Below are 26,635 nucleotides of genomic sequence, written 5' to 3'. Positions count from 1 at the left end.
TGTTTTGGACTACTTGTAGCCACTGTCACCTTTCTTGTGGAAACTATGCTTTCCCTTCGTGCTCATCTTGGTGGAGAGGTAAGAGCATTGACCTTAAGTAAAGCCCTTTCTCTCCTCCATATGATTATAATGAAATTTTTAGGCTCACCAGGATCTATTATTTTATGATATCATTTGCAATGTCAAGACTTTGCTGCAGTGCAAGCAGGGGTATGCAGTATTGTCAGGCTCCAGAAATACTCTTATTCTTGCCACTTGCATTTTATCTCAAGGTTTCCAAAGAACGACTTGAGGAATCCCAACCAGTTAAATCTTGAAATTAGCATTGAGTGGCAGTGGCACACTCTGAGTTGTTTGTTTGTTTGTTTGTTATTGTTGCAGTTTTTTTTTTTTGTTAAACCATGCTTCTGTAAAGCTTTTCCAACTCACTAGCTCTGTGAGCAATATGACATGAGGTGATTTTCTTTTTTTTTTTTTTTCATTTTATTTTGAGGTGCCCTTCTGGAAACATTTAATGGGTAGGAAGGGTCATTTTAGGGAAGAAGCTTTCTCCTAAAAGCTGCTGTTGCTGCTGGTCACTGTAAAAAAAAAACAACAACTCCAAAAACAACAACAACAACAAAAAAAAAACCACACAATTTTTTTTTTTAAAAAAAAAAAGCAAGAAGAAAGCTGAAATTAAAAGAAGAAACAGGTGTGCATATGGAAGAATGATATTCCTTGAATCATAGCTCCTGAGTAGTTGACAGCTATATTCTTTTAGAGTCCAGCCAGAATAGAGCCTAAGAATTTAAGACTGAGATGATGCTTTGCATTTACTTATCAATGTATTCATCAGTGTATTCGTATAAAGAAACTATTAGTTTGCTAATAGAAAATGCACTACAGTTGTCACACTCAGATATTAACATGATAAAAATTGTATGTACAATTATTTTTTTCTTAAGGAGTATGAGAAAGCAACCAATATAAAAGAAATCTAGAAATGGATGACCCTTTTGGACACTAATCTCAGTGAATGCCATCTACAGTGTGTCAGTTTACAGCAGGTTGTATTTCCAGTCACTAACATTCAATATCAGTCAGTTAAATATCTGGTCTAAGTCAGTTAACCTTGCTTACGATGTATTGGCTTCTGGTGGTGCATGTTTCTCTCCATTGTTTCTTTAAGAACATTGGGCAGTAGGGTTAGGTTATATACTTAACCTCAGTTGTTTAAATCCATATCAAATAAATTCTACCTTCAAGTCAAAAAAACCTTTATTATACACTGCATGTGAGCAAAGGAAATAATCAACAACTGCCCCAATATTTGTTACTAGTTTCCCCTATTGTAACACTAAGGGCGTGTTACATGGCAGCCAAAGATGTGTCTGCACCTCTGGGCAGATACAAGTCATCCAGATTTAATCTGGTAACTATTTTAGCCTTATATACAGTGTAACTTCAGAAATACTGGGCTGACCTTGTGATGTAAAACTCATAATGAAGTGTAGTAAATAGTCCCCAGGTATGCCCCATGCTGCTGTCATAACCCAGGTAGATATGTTACAGCTAGAGAACAGATTTGTCTGCATCAGTCCCAGTCACTCTGATTGCCATATAGACATGCTCTAAATCAGTAGGATTTTAAATCTGTGGTTATACTTGATATATATACAAGCAGAACCAGGTTGGTATTTTTTCCTATGCAATGAATCTGATATGTCTATTAAAGCAAAGGCATTTATTTAAAGGCATAATTTAAGCATTCTCTGTTTTGCAAATGCAGAGTCACCAATATTTTTCTTGGATAACATTTGTTCCCAATTGTAGCCATCAGAAGGTCAGAAAAAGTTCAAAATGACATGATGGAGTTTATGTATTTGTTTGGAAAAATGATCTAGTTATTGCCATAGCAAGTTACATTAAATGGTTTTGATTGTATGATATAGGATTTTTATATTAATGCCATATTTTAAATGTATTTATAAACCAGTTAAGTTTTACTACAATAGTTCAAATCTGTGCAGTTTTATAATTGAGACATTTGCAAATTTAGAGTTAAAATTATTTTGTCAGGGACCAACAGAGATGCATTTTAAAAGAAAAGCTTTGGATAATTGCATCATGATGGATCTTTTGAGTCATGTTCATTTCTGCTTTCAAAGATATTAAATCAATACAAACCTCAGGACTGACTGTGTGCAATGTATGGATGATACATATGATGAGGCTGTGCTTTTTTTTCTCATATGTGTGCAGTATATGTAGATGTGCCCCTAAAGCTGACAGAGTGTTTAAAAAGAGTTGCAATGTTAATGGAATTATTTACCTCAGCTAAAAAATAGGAACTGCAATACGCATCTTTTGTAATATTACAGGTGAAAAGTTATAAATTTGTTTATAACAAATAAGCATTTGTTATAAATGAGGTGAAGCCTTCCTGCTCTTTCACCAGAATAATTTTAAAATCTGTCAGCTATCTGCTTGATGCTGCTCATCATTGTACTGGCTTTTAGAGGACCTAAATTATAATTAAGAGACTGATTGCATTGTGGGGCATGATGCTTTTTGACACTGGTTATAGTCCTTCCCTTGAATTCTGTGTGTTAAGAGTTGCTCATATCAGTGTGATGTTGAGTGTAATTCAGATCCTATTTGCAATATTGAAAACTCATTAGAAGCCAAGAAGTACTTTTTCTATTGTGTGTTGATTTTGAACACTTTCAGAGAAATCTTTTTAGACTGAGAAAATATGTCACAAAAATGACATTTAAGCTTGACGAACATAAAATGTATCTACAATTGAACTATATTATTGCTAATTACTCATCTGTAGTGATTGAATTTATTTAATTCACAGCTGTAACTACAATGCTAGGAAGAAAGTAATGCCTGCTTCATTTTCACTAAATTCGATGCAGCAGCTATATAATTTTAATCTCCTGAAATGTGAAAAAAGTAGCAAAAAAGTGAAAGACAACATGAAATGTCATTTTATTCTTTCAGGACTGCCAGAGACTCTATAGTATAGGATATCCTGTATACATAGTGAAGTCAAATATGAAAAGCATACAGGGCAGGCTCTTTTCTGTACAGTCATGGCAGCTGTGCTTTTCCAAATATGTAGCAGCTTAAATTCCCAGACAATTTAGGAAAGCAGCAACTGCATCTCAACCTCTTGCCTGTGCACTTGATTCAAAATGTGCTTTGTTGAGTGCATGCCAACTGCTCATTGTGACTCTTCTGTCCAGCACTGTGAATTTCACCTTCTTGATACTTCGCATTTCATGTTGTGACTTCTTAAAGTAGTTATATGCTTTTGGGATGCTGTAAAGAAGATTACTGAAAATGCAGATGGGAATTAATAGGGATCAGCAAAGGTCAATCTATATCTCAGTGTTGAACAAGAGTTAGTATTTTTTTTGTCAGTACATTTTGTCATCACCGTGTCTCTTCTCTACTCACACATCACAAGGCCAGGTATACCTGGACAACATTCCTCCTGCATCAGCCATGAGAAACTCCACCGTACACTTTGTTCTTCCATGTGCTAATCTTCCAGTGATACCAGCGGCAGTGCTAAGTACATAGTACCTGGATAATATTGAGGTACCAGTGTCATGAACTGGAATCAGTGTAGAGGTGGAGATTGTTAAAGTAGTGAAAGTTCCGGGGACAAAGGAGACACATCCATACTAAAACCAGGCTTGATTACTCCTACTCGCTGAGCAAGTATCCTTTAATTTCTGGAATGCTCCTGAGTGTACCTCGTTATTAAGCCTCTGGTAAGTGTCTTTTCCTCAGCGTCAGTTTGTTTATTCATCCTTGATTCCAAGGATTTGCTCAATTTTCTAGTAAGTATAATATATTTCCCATCCAGATGCCACATGGGATTACTAGACAATTTACTTATCTGGATAAAATAAATGTCTTTCCTTTGAAGCCTGGAGTAACTCATATCTTTCTCTTCTCTCTACCAGAGAATGAAAGGTCTTTGAGAAAAAAAAGTAAAATCTTCCACAGTGACATACTATCACATTCTGCTGGATGATCCTCTGTATTTTTTGACAGAATGATTCAGCAGAGTCCTAGAATCACAGTGCATTAACCTGTCCCATCTCACTCTTCCCATATTCCCAGTTTCTTGTAGAGTTTTTAGACAAATCTGCATAGGCTAGGATGACAGTCCTGTAATTGCAGCAGCTGCTATGGCTGTCTCAGTACAATGTCTTATCTAAAGTTGGCAGTGACTCTGTAATATCAGTGACTCCCTAATGCTAAAGTACTTTTTCACTTCTCCTCTCACCTTTTACTTTGATTTTTGGCTGAAAACATTTGCCTCTTTAGTTTACTGTGTTGTTAGGTGGAGTGAGTTCAAGATACGAAGCAACCAAGGGGTTTGAGTTTAGGAATGTTTTCAAAATAACTATAAAATATGAAATTTATGTTATCCACAATATGTTGGAGGTCAGTTCGCCCTCAAAACATAATGTCTGACAATTGTGCTTTCTTAGTGTGGGTTAGAAAAAGAATATAGTAGACTTAGGAAAACATCATAATTTAAGAAGTGACACATTTCAACAAAGACATAAAACTGTAGGCAGTACAGAAAAGAAGCAAAACCTTAGGAAACCATTACTTCATTAGGACAAATATTTTATGTCTTTAAAAGACTCCTTATTAAAAAGAGTGAGCTCCAGGACATTCATGTTTGCATGAAATCATAAATCTGCCATTTGAGAACAAGAAGTGATTCTTTCTATGGCTAAATCGATCTTTATTACAGCTTCATCAAATTATTTGAAAATAGTTAATCTGTGTGTATGGCTAAGAGTCAGCACACAGATATTTTTAATATTGTCCTGTCTTACAAGTGTAGTGGTCAAGCCAGTTAGCAAGTCAGCACCCTGCATTAAGTATGCAGTCTATGAGGCATTTAAAGAAGCTGAATGAGGGCTGATTTGCTTGCTATTGGCAGGAACATGTGTTCCTCTTGAGGAAACCCTTACATAAAATATACAAAGGTACTCTTTGCTTAGATTCTCCCTCCCTTTTTTTAGTATGCCTTTGCCTTCCCTTTGCCCTCAAAGGTATGGGCTTCTATATATGACTTGAAGTTTCCAACTTTACCAGTGGACTGGCAGACAGGGAATGTTAGCTGGCCAAGAAAGTTTTTATTTTGTCTGAACATAGATCCGGGGTTTATTTTCTCCAAGAATGGGAGCAAACTTGTAGAGCTCTGTACCCCACTGGGAATCCCAAGGCTTTTCTCTTCTGGCAGAGGGAAAGTGTGGCAATTCCTGTTTAGCTCAGGAAAACTGTGGAGTTATACTCCCTATTAACCTCTTTGTACTTAAGCAGAGAATTTTTGTGATTATTCATGAGGGAGAAAGAGACAGGAAAGGAGGGGGGGAAAGTTTATGCTTTCATCACATTTCTAGGTCTTCCAATTCATTTAGCCTTATCTGTGTCTTTTGGATTGAAAGCTCTTAGGTGCCATGACTTTTTTTTTAATGTATGCGTTTAATAGCCTGCCACTGGTGTGCAACAGATTACTGGTTACAAATTGTTGGGGTTTTCCAAGGAAACCAATTTTTTTCCAGAGAATGCTGAGAAAGTCAAAGTGTTTGCAAAAACTACATTAGTTTCAGGGGAACTTCTGATGAATAAAACTTTTGGAAAAATGGCTCCAAATAATCTTAACATGTTCCTATATTTTCCAAACAGAAAATTAATTTCTTTCATCAGGAATCCTTTCAGTGTTAAGGCTCAGTAAGGTTATAATGAAACATTTTGTTATAGTTTATAAAATCTTGAAACAATCCAAATTACTTTCCTTTAAAAAAAAGGAAACAATGCTCCAAAATATCTATGGCTGTTATTACTTCAGAAATATCATGTAGTTTTGTCTATGTCCATTAAAATAACTTTTCATGAAGCTCTGCTAAATAATGATTAATTTCCTCTTTGTGTTAAACTTTGAGGACAGTGGAAAAAATAATCAAAATAAGAACTGTTTTATTTTGATTTGGTTTTAGAATTAGGACTTGGGGGAAAAATCAAATTAATTTTGGATGAATCGTTTAACTGTTAAAATTTTCAATGGACTATAATAACTGTTTCTATTGTTTTCTAATTAATTAATCTGCTTTGAGTTACTTCATTTAAAAAATGAATATTTAAGGCCAGTATTCTTGCTGCTCAAGCTGCTCTCCCATTTCTGAAATGTAACTGTTGAATCTGTTGTAACCTACATAAGCTACCTAAATATTTTCTGGGGACAAAATAAATGCCCTTTTGCCTAAAATTATTTTGGCATGAATTGAGAAAGGCTGGAAGGATAAAGGTAAGTTGCACATTGTTAAAGATGAAACAATAAAATGCAGAATGGAGAAGAGAAAAAGATGAACACAGACCTTTTGAGTCAGTCCTTGGTTTCCATTCTAATGAAGCATTCTTAGGTGTTTTTCTGCCATGCCAAAATGAAGGGCAGAAAATAGCAGTGTGATGAGACAGTGGCTGATGGAAGAAAGGGCAAGTAAAGAGGATCTGTAATAACATTGATTAGATACAGAAGAAAACGTTGTAATCGTTAGGATAAAAAAGTTTTTCTTTATTTAGAAATAAGGACAGAGAAGAGACATAGTATAAATTATATTCTTGTAACAAGGTGCTATACATTAATGGAATAGCATAGAATGTACATCCAAATGTAAAGAGTTGTAGAGCATATATATGCATTGTATTCGGTTTTAGGAGTGGCAGTGTTTGATTAATTCCAGGAACAAGGAAATATGTCTCCTACTGAACTGCCAGTGCTGTTACTGTCAGCATCTCTGTGTTGCTTGGACATTTCTAGTTCCAGTAGTGTCTTTGTTAGATACCAGATAGGTTCTGAGAACTGACTGAAGCCCTGCAGAGTATTGCTTGGCTTCATGGTAGCTTTTTGGAGAGAGGCTAATTGTATGTATTTGTAAATCTGTACCATTCTGCAATTTTACATACTGGGTTCATGAGTTACATTTAGCTTAAATGAAGAACTGGCAGCATCTTTACTGCTTCTTTCTGAAGCAAATCTTTCTGGACTACATGTTTGCTTGGCATGAATCTAGAATGTAGATACTGAAAGGGGGCATGCTTAGTTTTTTATTATTATCTATGTAATTTTCTAATATAAATGCTTCCATTCTCACCTATTGAGGCTCTGAGTCAGGCTTTAATTTTCACAATGGAAAGATGTGATGAGTATATGAGCAGTTGCTCTGATTTCCTGTTTGTAGTCTACAATTAATTACAAAACATAGGTCTGCAACAATGAGCTTGCCAAAATTTATCAAGCATTTATCCTTTTTCATGTCAGCAAATATGGAAATGAAAAGGATGAAGGAAAGCTTGAGCTGAAGAGCAGTTGGAACCTGTTGTATTTCATTCACCTCGATAGGCAAAACATCGTAATGATGAGCCCTCCCTTTATTTGCAGTATACATTATGTGTGACAGCAGTTTTTATAACTCTAAAAATTGCACTTAATAAATATGAGAAGATACAGGTTTTCTTGATTACTTAAACCTAAATGTTTATTCAAGCTTTCTTGAGAAGTTTGTCTTAATTTAAACAGAGCTAAGGCTGCTGAACGGATGCCATTTATTTGATGTGACCACAGTACACATGAAACAAGCTTTAATAATATCCACACTCATTTAACCGGTAAATCTATTCTACAGAGGCTTTGCTTGAGCGTGGTTTGCCTACTGCAATCAGAATGAAACTGAAGTTGAATTGTCATAGGTAGATTGCATCTAAGGGTTTTTATCCTTCATTTCATGTAGTGAAATGATTGCTGGTTTTAATTTAAAAAATCAGAAAAAATCTGTGTAAATATTGCTGCTGTAGTTCAGAGCAATGCAGTATTACTTGTATTTTCCCTTTTTAGTGTTGATGTTATGTCGAAGTTGGAGACACTAACGCATTGTGGCTATTGCCGCTGAGAAGGAGAAGGGAAAAAGATAGGCTTGAAACACAGCCTGTGAGATGGCACAAAGCCAATGCACTGAAAAATGACAAACGTCACATTTAACAGCTGGATGCAGAAATATTTCTCTTTAATTTGGAAGGAGAAAATTTTTTTCACAGCAGGGCACTCTAAAAAGAGCACAACATCAAAGAGGGTGGGTCTCCCCAGTCAAACATCATCTGGCTCCAGTGATGGAGCAAAATGAATGAACTGTCAGGACTTTTTTCCAGTGTGTATGTTTTTGCCAAGTGAAAAGTAAAAGGTTCAGTGGCTTGTTCTGATCACAGACCAAATCCTGATAATAGAAAGCTGATTCCCTAAAGTCTTCCTCTGATCAGCTGACAGGCAACGTCTGAAGAAGACCCCAGATTGATTGATGGTCCACTTTGTACTGATGGCCCCAGCCACCCTTAGAGATAAGTGAGATATGCCAAATGCTTAACAGCTCTTGAGGTCTCCTGTGATTGTGACTCAAGCAATGTTCTAATCTACCATTATAATCCTCACAGAAACAAACTCTCTTCCAAAGAAACTTAACATGATACTTACCAATACCAGACCTGTGCTCTGGTAAGAAAAGAAACAGTTTCACATTCTCCACTATGCGTCCACTAGCAGCACCAGCAATACTCTTAAATGCATCCTTTTCATCTGCTTCTTGACTCTGACTTCAGCCCTGAGGCAGCTGCAAACTAACCATCACCATGCTGGTTTTCTGACAATCCCATGATCTAACAAATTTGAAGGAAAAATACAGCACAGGCATTTTCCAGTGTAAAAATATGGCAACACAATTTGTAGAGCCATAACTCATTTGTTTTATGAGGAATCTCAGGCATAGTTTATCATACACTTTATTACTTGACCTTTTAATCATCATCTGGGGAACTTGGCATTCCAGACATTCCAAAAAATTCCAAACTAAAAATATCACTGTGTCTCATTATTTAAATCTCACAAAGGAATTAAGTATATTTTTGAAAATATGTCAGTTTTACTGAAATTTCTCCTTTATGGTAAGCCTTAATGAGACACTTAAAAAGGGATTGAAAGAATTATCTGTGCAGTCTGTACTGTAGTAGTTAATGAGTATCTGCTGAGATAGATGTTCTGTTCTGCACATAGGCTGTAAAAAAAGTCCCTCTCCATATTTACTTATAGACTCAGAGTAAAGATAAACAAATGGTGCACAAAAAAAAGTATCAAAACACACCATTTTCCACACCCACAGGATCAAGACACAGAGTTTGAGTACTTACTTGCTGTATGTCACGTGACAAACCTTTTTCAGAACAGTGCTAATTCACACACAGACATAATTTCATACACCAATATATGAAAGCACATTTTGGACCTATGTTTTCAAAACTCAACGAAAATTGTAGGGGTGAGGCACCAAAAACTGTTCTCTTCTTGTGCCATCAGCTTTCATTTGGTCAGTAGTGAGGTAAGCCTGGAGTACGTTTGAACTACAGATTGTTCTTCCTGAAATTTCCTTCTCGCATACTAGAACTAGAGCAATTTAGAATTATTTCCTTCTGTGACTGTCTTTTGGTCCTGAATGATTTCTCTGAGGTCATCAAGTTATCAGGAAGTCACTGTAGGAGCTATGTACCTCCTCCCTTGCTTCAGCTGCATTACCTAGCTTGATGCTGAGTGATGAAATCTGCCAAAACTTGTTTTTGTACACACTGCTTTGTGTTTAGCTCTTTTGCCCTTTTAGTTCTTTGTCCAGCTGGATGGGTGTATTGACTATATGGAAATAGTCTGAAAGAACATCTCAGTTGAATGACAGAGGACCTTTCTGGAATATTTGGTTGCTCGTAAAAGAATGAAAAGTATGAAACAAACAATTTAGTTTCACTGTGCAAAGTCTGAAGGTTTTCAGAAGCTGCAAGAAAGCCATAAAAGCTCTGTCATTACTTTGCAAAAGAATCAGTCATGTTATCAGAAGCACTGTGGACCACAAAGATCACCACAACAGTCTTGATTCCCTGGCTCAGAATACCATCTTGAGAGTTTTATTACTAAGTTCAGAGAGGCTTTCCAGATGGAAGAGGGTTTTCAGCATCAGGTCCTTAGAGTCTTCCTAATAACTGTACTTGTATACTTCATAATAAGTGTACTGAGATATGCATCTACTAGACAAGAAATGTGAGGGTCTTCCATTTGGGTTACATCGACGTTGATCATCTGCTCCCCTGTTTTTAAACCATCTTGTTCTTGTTAGTCTGTTTTTTTCTCTAGTCTCTTTTGATACTGAGTCTATTTTGGCAACAATTTTTCTCTTCACGTTCCATGAACTGCGTAAAAGAGAACAACTTCGATCTGTTGCCTCCCTATGGTCTTCCGCTGCCAGGGATTCACGGGAATGAAGTGCAGTGAGCAAGATGGAAATCCCAATGTCAAGCAAAAAATCTCTTAAGTTGCAGAAGGAGCTGTTGCTAGAGTGCCACTACTGTTTCTGTCTTGTCACTGGACCTCTCAGTGATTAAAAAAATACACACCGAGAAGGCCATGATGTGTCACTGGTTGCTCCAGGAGTACCGGTGTTTTACAGACCTATTTGCATATGTGCAGGTTTCCAACTTCACGTGTATTTTTGGTGCTCTGTCTCTTCCTCTTTTTGCCCTGTTGTTCAGTAACATTGGTTTGTATTATGTGTCATTCCTCCCTATTCCAGGACCTCCATGGGCTGGTGTCAAAACAAGCCTTTGAGACTTGGCTTTAAAAAAAATAATTTGATGAAGTCCACATAATCAGCAGGACATCGCTGTTGAGACACTCTGGAATAAGGCTCCAGTCCTCCAACTGCTCACACAGATGCTTGATTTCACACACGAGTAGTCCCATTGAGATCAATGGCATTACAACATGTGTGTAAGTGTTTGCTGGACTGGGGTCTAAGTGAGAGATGAAGCCTTTCACGTAGCCCAGACAGTTCAAAACAGTGTTTATAGTTTCATATGCTGTAACCCTTTGAGAAACATTAAATAGCTTTTAATATTATTTGGCAAGTATTCTCTTTTATAAAATTTGCTAGATGATGCCGGTGAGATTAAAGAGAAGAGATACTACAAAACGTACACTTGGTATAGCAAGCTGTAGAAAGTTGCTTTGAATTGTGTGGGCAGTTAAAGACCATTGGCTGTCAGGACATATTTCTGTGTGTTTTCACAGAGGTACTGCATCCCAGAGACATAATTTCCAGCAAGTATTGGAGAACATTTTAGTCTGATTTTAACCAGTGAGGCATCCTGATATTTCCTCCTTCCTCACTTATTTCAGATTTATGTTTTGTTAATAGTTTGTAGCAGTTCAGAATGCTTCAATGCAGCTAAAAGCATTTGGAAATCTTCATGCTAATTCAAAGCATAAAGACATTGACCCTGTTTTGCATGTAAGTTAAAAACTGCAAACCCAAAGATCATTCTTTAAATGTATTGCTGCATTTTCTACATGGAAGTGAAATACTATCCATTTATTTAAAAAATAGAAGAACTTCTAAGTAGGTATCTAGTTATTGACATACAGTTACTTCATGTGTGTGAAGACCATAATAACTATCTTTTGCTATTTATATAAGAATTTAAATATACATTCTTATTAAATAATAAACAAAAAAACCTTAAATGTTGTCTGTAGCATGTTTGTATTTTTAATTCTGAAATCTGTCCATAAAGAATCTGAAGAAATATTTAAGGGGCTAAACAAATCAGTTAATCTTATCTATCAAGCAACACTGGAATATATGAAAAGCATTTATAAGTAACATCTTTCTGAAACAAAGTCCATACAGATAAGCAGGCAATCTGTCAATATGTTTCCGCTTATAGTAAAATGAGGTTGATGACATGCATACTACTGCTTCTTCAGACCAGTTTTATGTGTATAGCTCGTTATTACAGTTTAAATAATATTTACTAAGCATCAAAGTAAAAGTTATCACAATGTGATGAATAGATATTTCTTTATACTGGCTAAGAATAATGTGCCTGTTTACTGAGTAGTAAATACATAAGGTTAGTAGGTCATATATAAAGTATTCCAGTGTCTGAGATGTGGTCTTTATAAAAGATGTGACTATATATATTGCTATCTATCATCATCATCCATGTTTCTTTTTAGTTAAGCTACATTTGAAGACTTTCCCATGCATTGCAGTTTGCTTCTGAGTTTCATTATATTTCAAATTTTCTTGTATATACAGAGACTAGGAGTTCTTAAAATGCTGAATGGCACGGCTTGGTCACTGAGTTTGTGAATGAAAGCAGAAGGATGTGATGACTGAAAGCAGAATTGTTTCTTAACAGCTTTCTCATTCAATGTGTAACAGGAAGAAGATGCATATTCAGAAGGGCCCTCCTTCTCTAAATCTGATGCCCACCTCATAATATTAAAGACATTTAAAGTCTGAAAGCATTCATTTTTTAAACTGTCGTCTGATTTTCAGCCCAGACTATGCTTCTAAAATGTAATCTATTCAGGGAATTGTTTCAGTTGTCTTCTTTCTCCCAGTTCCTGAAGCATCTTCTTCTGAACATTTCAAGCTTTCTAGGCAAAGAGGTTCATTGCCAGGTGTTGGTTTCAAAGGGAGCCAGGCACCAATGTACTACACAGAATAAAATCTATATGAGTAAGTTAATAAGTCATGCATACAATATAGTTTGCCTTCATTTTTACATGATTAGAAACCAGTAACAAATAAATTATGTATACATCATAAACACTTGAGCCTATTGGCATTTTGCTTAGCAATCACTGCCGTAGGCAAGCGAAATGACTAAATTTTACTGTGCACTTACCTGTGTGAGTCTCAGGGATTTTCAGAAAAGTGAGGGCTATTTCTTCTGCTTTACAGAAGAACTAATCTTCCCTGTGATTTGTTAAGATGGCTGTAAAGCTCTGTTCTATGAATAGCCACTGACGCTCTCGCAGAGCTTATCAAAGCATACACATATTCAACTCTGCTTACAATACTAATTTTTCCAGATTTTGCTGCAAAGCAAATTATAAATAAATGGATAAATAAATAGATAAAGAAGTGGCAGTTTTCTTCAAAAGAGATAACCAAATAGTGCACCCGGCCCAAAAAGGATCATAGCAGACACAAAAATCCTGGGCCTTTCTACCTGTAGCTTTCTTCTCCAAACTTGGCTTGAGTAGCCCAAGGGCCCTAGGGGTGAAATTGGACTCCAGGGTCTAGGAGGCGTTGGCAAACTGGATGTCAAGCAGTGATTCTCACTGGTTCTGATGAAGGTACCTAAGTAGGGTTGCTTTCACTAGTGTCAAGAATAGGCTTTTTAGGTCCAGTCTCAAAATATAATCTTCCATTAATGCACACCTTTAACTGAATGTCAGCTAAGTAGCCAGGCTTATGAACATTGCTTTTTATCAGTTTCCAGCTTCTGTTTAGAATACAGCCACCTGTAGAGGATGTTGTAGTATAATGCCAAAAGCAAGGTCTTACGGATTTGCCTAATGTAGAGATTATTCAGTTCTGATGTCCAAGCCAGTAAAGTGATGAGCTTTCACTGTTGCTGTGGTGTGTAGGTTCACACATTGCTACAGAAAAAATATAACTTGTGTGGATGCTGCCATATCTGGATTGCCAGTCTATTTCGTCAGATTGTTACAAGGTTTTTCTCTGTATTTCCAGTAATTTAGAGTTCAACCATAGTTTTTTAATGCACGTGGGATTTGTGAAATGAAGGTAATCATCAAATGTACTCCATGCTATTTTGATTCTTTCCACTGAAGTCAAGGGTAGAACTTCTCATAGGAGGAGAAGCATAATGTGGAGTGATTTGAAAATCCTATGACTTTATGCATAGTGATGTCAGTGAGAATAGAAATGAACTGGAAAAAGCAAGATTCTCTACTAATAGTAAAAAAATAATTAAAGCAAAATTCTCTACTAATGGTAAAAATATATTCTTGCCTGTCTTGTTGTTTTCTTCACATCTCTTTTCATGTCTTGCAAAATGAAAAATTATTCTGATAGCTACCATTACAATACAAATGTACATGCAGAGAAATATTCCACTTTCATGACCAGTCATTTCTCCCTTTCTCTGGAAAGAAAACGAGAGGTCAATTAATTTTTGTGCTAATATGTTATTTACTTGACTAAATTGAAAAATAAATGCAGGGAGAATTTCCAAAGAAACAGTCCTTCAGCAGGCCATGGAAAGAGGAAAAAGGAAAGCAATAGATGGAGAGGTAAGAACTCCAGCAGACTAACCACTTTTGCACTCCCTGTGTCCTCCATGAAGCTGCTTTTAATTGCTTCATAACCTGTTTTTTCTGTAGTTGTACTCTCAAATTTAGCCTACTTTATTACAAAAGTTCTGTGACACCTATACCATAAACTGGAAGAAGAGTCTTTAGTGTAGGAATCACTTTTGTCTTCATCTATCCAAGTGAGCAATACTGACTACATCAGTACTGATGTTGAGAGTTCTATGAAGGCTCTTCAGCACTCTGCCTTGTCTGTTAATACTAGTTTGACATGATCTCACCTAGACTTGATATTTGCCAGACTGACAAAAATTCCAGCAACTGCCTTTTATTTTACTTACTAACAGTCATTCATATATTTTAGATCACCAATATAAGAGGGTTTGTGCTTAGAAAATTATGTTAGTATTATCATCATGTGTTTCTTTTATCATTTGCATTGCATGTTTCAGTATCTACAGCCTGAAAATGATTATTAATATCCAGGCCAACAAGTAATAAATCAAATCCTTCATACTTAATTTGTATTTGCAAGTCATCCTAAGATGAGCTTCACCAGTTTCTGTTTATTGGCACCCTACCTGCTTTTTCCCAGATTTCCCAGTTGGAATACATATGTAGGTCACGAGGAGTATCAGTAGCACCCTGTGAGAAACTTCCTCATATACTTCATACCTTTCTGTATCTGTGTCGTGATTACTGAGTAAACTGGTCCTGGTTAAGGAAAGGATTATGAAAAATGTAAATGAGAAGAGTTGAATTGTGCTGATTACACTTCGAACTTTCTTGAGAAATGAAGCTGTTTCTGTTGCATTCTGAAGTCACAAGATCCAGTAAGCAGTTTAGGTAACAAATCCAAGTGTAATCAAAACAGAAAAATTAAGTAACTAATTAATTTTCCTCTGCTTATATTGTTTTGAGATCCAGGAAAAAAAAACCTTAGGGGGTTGTAGAAATTGTATTTTATTTGCCATGAGGCCTTTACCATGTGTTAAAAGTTATTCCAGTGTAGATGGATGTTGTGATCTAGTGAGGTAATCAAAGATTTCCAGTAACATCAGTTCATCACAGAACTCTGCAGGAAATTTTTTAATAGATACAATTAGTGTTTAGGTGCATATGCATGTGTAGTACAGATGCAGGCAAAATACATGCATTTAATCTATAATGTCTGGGTTCACACCCTGTGCTATAAGTTTGCTTCTCCTCTGTTATGACAGATCATGATGTTTTTTTCAGGCAATTACAAAGTGGTTGCCAGGTTCAAGCAATTCACAACGAGTAAAAACTGCTGCACTGTTTTAATATAAATAAGAATAGCCACAATAGTTAAGTTTTTTTAGATGTTTAACTTGTGTTGTGCAAGGCAACAAATATACAAATACAATGCAGTGTTGCTGTTTCCCTTCTAAAGCTAGGGTTTCTCCCTCACAGTTGTTTTTTTTCATTTCTGTAAGAACAGGGCTAAGAATGCTGTGGGATGGACTATAACTATGCAGCTTTGTTTCCAGTGTCAGTAATATCCCCTTAGGAAAGAAGAGCATAGTGTCATTCTTGAATCAGTACTTGCAAGAATAAAGCATTGAAAATATTTAGCCTTTCTTGTAGAGCAGTCCTTCCCACTCCAGGCCAAGGCCTGGGAGCCTCAGTCCTGCATTTTTCATGATTGTTCATACACACAAAATCTTGAGTAGGTCCCTCTGTGTCCAGAGGTAGTTGTCAGTACCAATTATGTCAGTCGTCTTTGTCTTTCCTGTTTCATTCCATCTGGGGATTAGGAAGCTATCAGTCCTTTACTTATCAAAAATGTTTTTGTCTAATGTTAAGCCATGTGTTTTTGTGCTAGTAAGCACCATGTAAATTAATAGATGATAAACACTGTACTGAGACTGTTTGAATACATATTGCCAAAGTGGTCCCAGCCAAGCACTGTTAGTCATTAATTTTTCCTTTTCTTCTTTCTTTTTTTAGACTGATTTCCTGTAAAACTTTTCTATTGCCATTACAGATTTTTCTTGTTTAGCGTATATTGCTCATATATCCAATATACATTAACATATATATATATAGGAATAGGTCCTTGCTGATAATCAACAAACTACCGTATATAAAAAAAATAAATTCCTGGTATTCAGTATTAGCTTGCCTCTGAGGACTACTTCTGACTTCTCTGAGTTTATTCCACCAATTTCAGGGTAGCAGTTTGCTTTTCCAACCCAGGAGCATCTGGCCAGGTCCTTGCCACAGGCGCCCGGGCAGAAATGATAAGAATCCCTGTAGACACTCAATTTCCCTATCTCTCCTGCTCTAGCAATAGATATATAGTTCCTGATTACTCCCAGTCCCGCTTGGTAAAAAGCAAGAGCAAGGCTGGCTCCTGAATTTGAGGCTTTTAAGTGGTGGAGTAAAGAACTAGGTTCTGATTTCTGTGTATGTTTTGTGTGCATTATAGGAAACACTTGTTTAATAAATCAGAAATGTTTAATATAGTAATATAATTTCTGAGATTATTCTCTTGATATGGAAACATAAATTAAAGATTTTTAATTTGCTTGCTCTAGAGATACTCAATTCCATGTAATAGATGTGCATCCTCTTCATTAAACAGTATTAGTACTTTCAAGAAGACATCAATTTAGGCTCACACAGTTCCAAAAGGGATAATATTTGTGGGGTAGGATTATTAAAGCAGATGGCATCTGCTTTATGGAGTGGCAAAAGATCTGAAGATTATGTTTGCTTCAGATAAACACCTAATTGTTCAGATGCATCTCTGAAGTTTAACGAAGCAATTTCATAACAGGTAAAAATCGGATGTGCTTTTACTAGTTTTAGCACTTCCTATATTACATTTTTTAAGCAGTCAGAAGGGGATGTGTGCCAGAAACATGTATCTTCTCACTTTGGATCCTCCAGAGCAGTTTTTTTCTTCAACTTCAGAGGGAGCATTCGGTGCTGAATAGAGATATACTGTCTTTTTTAAAAATTACTGTACATAGCTCTCATGTCCTTAGCAAGGATGTCATGTTTAGGGAAACCATGGTTCCCGCGGGACTGATTTCTCATTTACTCCTCAAAAAAATTATGTGTCTCTAGGGAGCTTCTAAAGGCATCTTCAACTCACTTTTTCCTCCTAGCGTCATTTGTTTTGAATCCTACAACTCCCTAAAGTATTACAAGGTTGCTGAAGTACATGCTCTTGCTGCAACTGAGATGTGAAGGAAGGGATACTTGTTTAGGGTTTACTACTGCCTCTTGCTCAGATGTTCCAGCCATTTCAATGCAGGCTTTACATCCAGATTTCTTGTTTATCTGGCAGTTCATTATTTAAGGCCACCCTGTCAAAATAGGTTAAATATTCTTTGGGAAACACGGTCATGTCTTTGAGACACCACAAATATGTTTAATACAAAAAGATTGGCTTGATAAAAGAAACATGATAAACTTGCATTCCCCAAAATACTTTTCTGTTGTTCCATGTAGATTTCTAAATGCATCAAAATGCAATGACAAATCTCATGGCAATAAATTCCTGGAAAAGGCACAGAGAGTCACCAGCAAAGCAGTGAAAATGATTGCTAATGATTTGTTCTAACTACTTGACCTTGTGACATCTCTCCCAGATATATGACCAAGATGGGACATTGCAGCACTTTATTGATGGTGGAGAACCCAGTAAGTCAAGCTGGATGAGGTATATCCGATGTGCAAGGCACTGTGGGGAACAGAACTTAACAGTGGTTCAGTACAGGTAAAGTACATTTTGATTTACTCAATGCAACAAAATGAAAACTTTTTAGTGAAAAGTCAGACTGTGACTTTTGCAAAGCCTGTTACCTTTGATAGCAAATAGAGCAGCAGGGCTTTTGTGAATATGCTCATTCTGGGCAATACAAAATATGAAGAGTGAAGTGGGGTTAAGTTTTAACTTTTTCTGCCTTGAGCAGGGGCTGCTGTAGTGAGCATGATAGGGTTTGGGCTCCTGGGAACAAATAAGGCCCTGTCTGTGCCACTTGTGTGACACACACACTACACAGAGCCCTCTGCACGTTTTCAAATGGTCTGATCCCAATCAAGCCAATGAAGGACATTTTCTGCTCTTAACAGAAATGCATCTGCTAGAGGAAGGAGAAAAATGGCAGGAGCAGAATTTTGAACCCAGAGGTTTTCTGAGAATCAGTCAGGACATGCATCCAGTTAAAGCTTACATTTGAGTGCACCTGCTAGCCAAGAGGGCCAGTGCTCTGCCTTTTATGTTGCTGACTAGAGAAGGTCGAAATGTGAAGAAGGAATTCCTATGTAAAGGAATTATGGTGCATTTTACTTTATACTTCCAAACAGATCCAGAAAAGCCCAGACAATGCATTACATAAATACATGATCTCAACTATAAACAAACCTTTTGCCTCAGAATCAGAAGCAACTGCTTGGCCTTATTAAAAGTGGTAGGAAGCACATCAAAGAATGCCCTGGGCTTGCCAGTCACAGTAAGCAATCCCCATTTTTGCTAGTTTCTTTAGAGACTGGAGTTTCTTTTCATTAGAAATAATCTTAAATGTATTTTAAGTACCTTTAAAATTAAAAATAAAACATAAAAAAGCAAGCTAAAATGAAATATATATAAAGTTTGATTATCCCATAGGGTTTCAGTTTAACAATGGTAAAATTGTTCAATTGCATTTTTGGCTTTTTTATTCTCTGGCCAGTTAACTAAGTAGTGCCTCAGTTAAAAAAATAACAATCCTATTTATACATTGCAAATTTTTTATTATGCCCTTAAATATCTGATATCTATAGCTAAAATCCCACTGGATTTTAAATAAGCACACTGAATAATGCATAAAAATTGCTGCGATGAAAGACTGTTTTTGTAGCTATCTTGTGAACTGTTTCACAGTGTGGTGGTGTGTGCACACGTCTGTATACACAAATAAGAAAAAAATATATGTGTACATATATATAAATGACAAACCTAAATGAAAAGTGAGCATGAGAAAGTCATTATACATCTGTCAATATTAAGTGGATTTTACAACTCTCCTTTCATGATGGAGTTTTTACTTAGAGTTCCCTCTGTTGATCTGTTTTTGATTACTTCAGATCTTTATAAAATGAACTACAAAAACACAATTTTAAAAAACTGGCATCCATCACCAGTGACTGCATCCAAGTGTAAGAAAATAGAAAAGTTGGACACTGAAAAACCGGCCTAATTTTTATTGTACATGGACGTCCTCCTCACAGAAAGTCAGCTGGTTTAAATTCATTCTGTTATGATTTGTAATATCTAAATGGAATTTTCTTCAAAGTGCTCTTGATTGATTGACCCTTAGCTGAACGTTTTGTTTTTATTTTGAGGCTGACAATAATGTTTGTTGGCATGTGTTCTGCTTCAACTGCGTTGGGACGCCATGAAGCTATCTTTATGAGTCATCCAACCACAATACTAAATACATGTCAGCAAAGGAAATATTATCCGAAAAGGGAAAAATCCCTTTGATGTACTTCAGCATGCAGAGATTTCTGCGAGTTTTGGAAGCTTTGCACGCTTGTAAGGGACGGTGTACGCTTACACTTTTCTTTCCCTGCCTACTCCAAGCCTCACAGACCACCCATTGCTCAAAAACAGTTCTGCTCTTTCAGCGGCAAAGTGTGTCATTTGGTTTTAGCACATTCATTTGCCGGGCTGCTGTGTTTATATTAAGGGAAGCCAAACTGAGAGATGAAATGTTACAAGGGTGAAGTACAAAGTAGACTCAATTTTTCTCAAGTTAGGAGATACTGGTAATTTATAGTGTGGCTCCAATTTTCGTTTTATGTAGCAGTGGAAAGAATTAACAAAATGTACAGCTCAGGGAAGAAAGTGAGGGAGGAGAGGACAGAGGAGACGAGGCAAGGAAAGACAAGGCAAGGTGAGGACAGGACAGGACAGGACAGGGAGAGACACAAAAGGGAGAGTTTTTGTCAGGTATTCATAGAAGGGTAGGAAAACCGTTCTGCTTAGCTAGCAGTGCCCTCCTGAGACAGGGTGGCAGTAAGCGAGGAAAATAACAAGATAAATGAAATTTTTGCAGCTGCTAGTAAAATATTGAGAATCTGCACTTTTTTATTGATCTTTATGATCCTGTTGCCAAGAGCCACTTTGCGGTGACAAAATATGTTGACAAGTGCATATCTCACTGCCATGAAAAATGTGGTAAAAGATTCTCCTTATGTCTGCAGTGTTATACAAGGAACAAATTGCATCGCTACAGCCAATTCTTTATAGAAAGTCTAAATTTAAGCTCTACCAACCCTAAACACTTTTATCTTGAACTTCAGGCTAACGTTTGTAGCAATTCTTCACTCAGAAAACCAGTTGAGGCCTAACTTTTTTTTTTTTTTTTTTTTTTTTTTTTTTTTTTTTTTTTTGTCTATTGCTGGTTTTCTGCCTTACATAGGCTGTTATAAAAAATGGTCATTTCTTGGTACTTTGACTGTATCATTTTGGTATGTAATCCTTCAGCAAGAGTAGAGTGTTCTTCTTGTATATATTGAATTTCTATCCATCTCCCTGGAGTGTGTTTTAGTGATCCATGTAAAGTCCAAATGAAAAGCCACCACAAACTGATAAACATTTTATTTTATCTTGAGCCTGATCCTAATCTTACACAGTTTTTGCCCCATGTAAATCTGTTAACTGTAGAACTATCACTCTGAAGAAATTTACATCAGTGCCAGATCAGGATAAGGCTCTTGTTATGCTTGGGACTCTAGGTCTTTTTCTTTTTTTTCCCCCACTCAACTTCCAGTTCAGTGGTCTAGGAATATCCAGTCTTTTACCACAGAGCAATGTGATGTCACATTTATGGTGACATTAATCTATACTTACTGAAGAACAAGATCATTGACATTACCTTCATGTTGCACACAGGGGAAGAATTTATGTTTGTATGTTCAGATTAACCCTGTTTTTGTTTTTTTTTTAATTTCATTTCCATAAGCCAAAGTTCTTTTTAATCCAACTATCTGAGATCTCTCTTTCTTGATACATTGAAAGGCAACATGGAACTACTTCAAACTCTTGCTAAAAGAACCTATTCAAGTGAAAAAACTGTTGTCTATTTACCTCTGAAATATTTTAACTTTAGTTTATATTACAAATGCAAGGTGTTTACATGGCTGAGATTACTTAACTCTGTGCACCACTCTGATGTTTGTACTGTAGCGTTTCTAAAATCACTTTAAATGGGACATTGTAAGAAAGTGTCTTTTCATAAAATCTAACTGCTTGTAAAATTTTAGTGTTTTAAAAGATGCTAAGTACAAAGTGCCTGTCAGCTCTTGGTTACCCTGTGCTACAGGAACAAAACCCTTTCCTAATGATAAATATAATTTTAAAGTAATCAGTGAGCAGTTCATTTAGTTATTTACAGAAATGCTTCCAAAGCAGTGGATATCTAATGCAATACAGTGTATGTTAAGAGGAGAATGCTCTGTTCCTAAATTTAACATTTTTTTTGTTTTTCTCTTGATTAGGTCAAATATATTCTACCGGGCTTGTATAGATATCCCCAGGGGCACTGAGCTATTGGTGTGGTACAATGACAGCTACACATCTTTCTTTGGAATCCCTCTCCAGTGCATTGCACAAGATGAAAACTGTAAGTTCTTTCTTGCATTTCTGTCTGGGTAAACCAGATTTCCTGTTTCATACCTAATCAGCTGTATGCCTAGAGTGTTTTAAGACATATTAATTGAAACTGGTTATATTTAAGGTAAGGTTATATGTACAGGCCAAACCCCTGAAGATTGTACACTTAAGCTCCACAAAATCATGTCATGGTTACCTGAATAAAGGGAGGTGTTTCAAAGTGTGCAGATTTGTGCAGATTTCCCAATATGGCAGGTCCACATATCTTGGTAGGGTATAGAATCACTCTTCCTTTTATGTGATTCACTCCTGGTCTATACTTAACACATTTGGTTGGCTGTCTCCATTGTTACCAGACCTATCAGAAGACATTGTCTTGCCAAAACAGTAATGCTTTGCAGATTCATGAGGCCTGTGTTAGTAGTGATTTGTCATCCTATTACCACTGAGTGTGTTGAGAAAAGCTTTGTCTGACTGATTGTAGACATGAGATCCTTGTGGTTAAAACAAAAAAGCCAGCTTCTTTAAATACAAACAGCATATGTGACCTGAAATGACAATTAACCTCCATCCTGGCCATCTCCATTTCCATTTATTCTCCTACCCCTCCTCAATTTTTTACTTTCAGTTTGCTAGGAATTGTCACAAAATTAAGAATGTAACTTACTACACAGACCCAGTCCAATCTAGTGCTTGGTACCTTTGTGTGTAATGGGAATGGGTGATACAAACATGACCTTTGGTTTCACTGTTTGTGAGTGAAACTTGATTAGTACTTGCATCAAAGACCTCTCTTCCATCTTGACAGCTTTGTGTAGCTACATGGTGGAAGAAAATAATAATGGATGCCTGATTGACTTTGGTCTAAAGTAATCCTGTGGCTGCCCATGTTTAATCAATTACATATAGGATGTATTTTTTTGATGAAGTACTTGGATACTTAAACAGCATTGTTAGAATGAACTCATATCTCATAGCAACTTAAATACTGAACTATGCAGCAATAAAACAGCAGGATAGCAGAGATTAAACTGTTGAAAATAAACATTCTTTTTCATCTTGAGTTTTCAAATCTGTTGGGCTTGAGAAAAGTTTAAAAGAAATTTAATTACTGGCAGTAATGTTTGCTGATAAAACTCATGCTTTGCAGTGTAGAATATAGAAATATTATTTTTTCTTTCATGATCTGAACCTTACAAAACTATTATTTGAAAGAAAAGCATTATGGCTAGAATCTCTATATATTGTCACATGCTATTTTGCTGTGAGAGAATTTGTGTGAGTTTCATCCAGAAAGAGATTACTAACTTTAGTAGATGAAATTCATCTCTGAGCGTGGAGCCCAGAGATTCATCTCAGAGCTGCAGCCCAGTATATGACTTAAGGGCCCCTAACACCCTCAGAGTAAACCTGTTGCTTACATATTGTACAGGGATATTTTCACCCACTGCAAACTCTGACCATATTCCTTAGGTCTTTAACTTACTGCTTTTGTGGACTTTTGTGAATGCAATTAAAATAAAGAAAAGAATAAAGAAAAAGAAAAAAAATGGTTCTGCTTTTTGCATGAGAATGTTCGGACAAAATGAAAGATTACAAAATACCCTTAGTAGTGAAGAAGCATAGAAAGTATATCTTGCCCCATGGACAAAGCTCTACTGGTCATCAGATGCCCCAGAAAAGAATAGACTAGAAAGGACTTCAAATTAATTAAATAAAATAATTAAATTAAATTATAACATTATAATATTATCATATGTAGTCATTATTGATGGAAAATATTAGAACACAACTCTGATTCCAGTGCATAACTGAAATCTAATGCTTATATTTGCACTTAGAAATCTATCACCATGACTTACCTAAACAGAGTTTCAGTTTCTAGTCACCTGTTTAGTAGGTGCTGTGTACTTACATGTGGATATATACATATAAACACTTTGTGACATTGATGCATTAGCAGACACTGTTTTTCCAGAGGACTCTTTCTTTTATGAACAACATGATCTAGATGGTACTCAAGGAATGAGGCAGTCATTCAGCTTTCTTCTATACATTTGACCTCCTGCCTTTCTTATCACACAACAAGCAAATTCAGCACTAAATCACTTCTCTGTGAAAACAGTATATTGTGTTTGTTGCTGAAGTATCTAAAAGTCTTGTAAACCATAGTTAATTGACAATCATAAGACATACATGGGATTAGAAATATTTTTTTTCCTATTTTGAAGGTGGTAAACTGATACACAGAGATATCTCTGCCTGTATTTTGCATTGTCTAATTGTGACCTAACTGCTGTTACCCTCAATCATACAAGTCATAGTGAAGTCACTGGCTTTCTACTGTATTGCCTGTGTGACTATTTGTGAGATGTAATAACAGTACAAAAATTAGTGGTTGCCATTTGAGAGGATGAGGGAATGATTGCTTCAGTGGATATTTAAGCCATGTTTTATTCTCAATCAGTGTCCAAGCAAGGATTTTTTTCCCCTGTGCTCTCAAAAAATTCACGCTTGTCTGAGATGCAGCAATTGGACGTGCTGACTGCAACATGCAGAGTCAGGTTATCGCAAGTGCAGCAGCATTTTCTTTCAGATGACAACCCCAATGTATGCCACAGTCAGGCTTCTCAGTCTCAGACACCCCTTTCATTTCAGTGTCACAGGATCAGCATCTTCCATTCAGATCACTGTCTCATTCAAGACCATTTTTTGGTGCATTGTTGTTTAATTCTCATGTCAAGAAAGGCATAAAAAGGATCTTATTTACTTTTCTTGTTTTCTCCCAGTGAATGTCCCTTCGACTGTAATGGAGGCCATGTCCAGACAAGACACCTTGCAGCCATTTAATAAAAGTAGCAAACTATCCCCTGCCACTCCACAGCGATCCATAGTATTTCCACAGACTCCGTGTAGCAGAAATTTTTCTCTCCTGGATAAGTCTGGGTCCATCGAGTCAGGATTTAACCAGATCAGTGTCAAAAACCAACGAGTTCTTGCAAGCCCAACTTCAACAAGCCAACTAAATTCTGAGTTCAGTGACTGGCATCTTTGGAAATGTGGGCAATGCTTTAAGACTTTCACCCAGCGGATCCTCTTACAGATGCATGTGTGCACCCAGAACCCTGACAGGTAAAGCCCAGGCTCTCTTTATTTCTGTATCTACTGACAGCCAGATCCACCGCTTTCTTCTTTTATCAAAATGTTATCATTTCCCAAACCAAACAATTATTAGGAGGGGCCTGTATAACATAATTCATCTGCAGCTGTGTGAAGTAAGCTGATAAAAACAGTTGCTTGACTTCACTATTTGTAAAAACATTTGGTGCCTAAATGTGCAGATAAAGGGAAATAGCTAAGGATATAATCTTGTTTTCAGAATGGTTTGGTACATCTGATGGAGGCAACAAAATAGAAGAAATATTTATTAATATCATAGATGGAAAAATGAGGTCAAGATAATTAAAAGTCTCTCTGTCTTCCAAAGATAATCTAACTTGCTGCTCAGTGGCTGTCACAGTCATTTCAGGGTTCACCTATAGTGTGCAATGTGTATGAACTTAATTAAGTACTAAGAGGTAATGAATTGGAATTTTTTGCTTAGTACTATTTTTCTTCAGAGCGTGCAAACCCATAAATCGTGCAAAGCTGTCAAAAGGAAATACCTACTCCACTAGTGATATGGAGGAAAACAGATGCCACTTATTCAATAAACTAATATCCACACAGAAGAAAAATGTTGACTAGATACCTCAGAGTCAAAGTTGGTTTGAAAGTTTGTCAATACAGAATTTTATGGCCATGAACTGAGGATGAAATTTAGCTGAACAAGTGAATTAAAATTTCAGGTACTCTGACCGGTGGCACAGTAAATATAATGGAACCATTATTTATGAATCAAAGCTGGTTTATTTGACAATTTTGATAGCTGGCAGGACAAAAGACAAAAATCAAATTAATTCAATAAAAAAGCCTGCCCATGTTTTTGTCTGTTCTTCACCTGTGGAGAAGGTTTGAGCAGAGCAGCTGAATCCCAGGAAGGCTGTTCCATAAGCAGCATGTACTTGTGAATTTAACCAACACACTACCAAAAAGCAGTCATCAGTGAATCTGTGGGTTTGTCTGCATGTCTGTGTCTCTGTGTATCGTTATGTACATGTATGTACATGTGTGTCTATATGGGTGTGGAGATGCTGGATCACAAACCCAGTTCTCCAGGAAGAAGTGTTAAGCATGCAAGGGTCAAACTAGATACTGTGCCAGGCATAAAAGTATGAAAGAGCTAAAAGTATTGTGAATAAAAACAAGCCTTTTCACCCTTAAAGGGTGAAAAATATTCACCTTTTCTGAATATTATGCTGGTTGTAGCAGAAATAAATGTCACATCAGGGAAGTTATTCCATTGGGATACTACTCCATTGGAATAGTATGCCCAGGACAGTGGTGGAGTCACCAGCTCTGGAGGTATTTTAAACAGCATGTGGACCTGGTCCTTAGAGATATGGTTTAATGGTGAACTTACAGTGGTGGTCAAAGGTTGGACTGGGTGCTCTTGAAGGTCTCTTCCAACAAAAGACATTCTATGAATCTGTGATTCTGTGAAGTTGTAGGCCACAAATACCAATTCAAGTGCCATGGTATGGAATAGAGATCCAGGAATATCTGTCTATATCTGTATCATCCCCTAAATTTCATGGACTTTTGTATTTTCAGTATTAAAATATCCAAAGCACACGGAAAAGCATAAAATGCTGCTTCAGGGA

The 26,635-nt window shown here is 36.5% G+C and overlaps 1 protein-coding gene and 1 long non-coding RNA gene across 2 annotated transcripts in view; both read left to right on the top strand.

Annotated features, from left to right (window-relative positions):
• Window positions 1–26,635, top strand: part of LOC139789641 (uncharacterized) — a 354,871-nt gene that overhangs the window by 298,486 nt on the left and 29,750 nt on the right. The window lies entirely within an intron of this gene.
• Window positions 1–26,635, top strand: part of PRDM6 (PR/SET domain 6) — a 75,965-nt gene that overhangs the window by 30,365 nt on the left and 18,965 nt on the right. Inside the window, exons 4-6 of the mRNA XM_071731005.1 lie at window positions 17,863–17,990; window positions 21,758–21,882; window positions 24,662–25,004. Coding sequence (XP_071587106.1) covers window positions 17,863–17,990; window positions 21,758–21,882; window positions 24,662–25,004 — 596 coding nt within the window. The remainder of the gene's footprint in view (window positions 1–17,862; window positions 17,991–21,757; window positions 21,883–24,661; window positions 25,005–26,635) is intronic.

The sequence above is a fragment of the Heliangelus exortis genome, chromosome Z (genome assembly GCF_036169615.1).
Source record: "Heliangelus exortis chromosome Z, bHelExo1.hap1, whole genome shotgun sequence".
Taxonomy (NCBI): domain Eukaryota; kingdom Metazoa; phylum Chordata; class Aves; order Apodiformes; family Trochilidae; genus Heliangelus; species Heliangelus exortis.
Note: the sequence above shows the minus strand (reverse complement) of the source record. Positions and strands in the feature narration are given on the sequence as shown.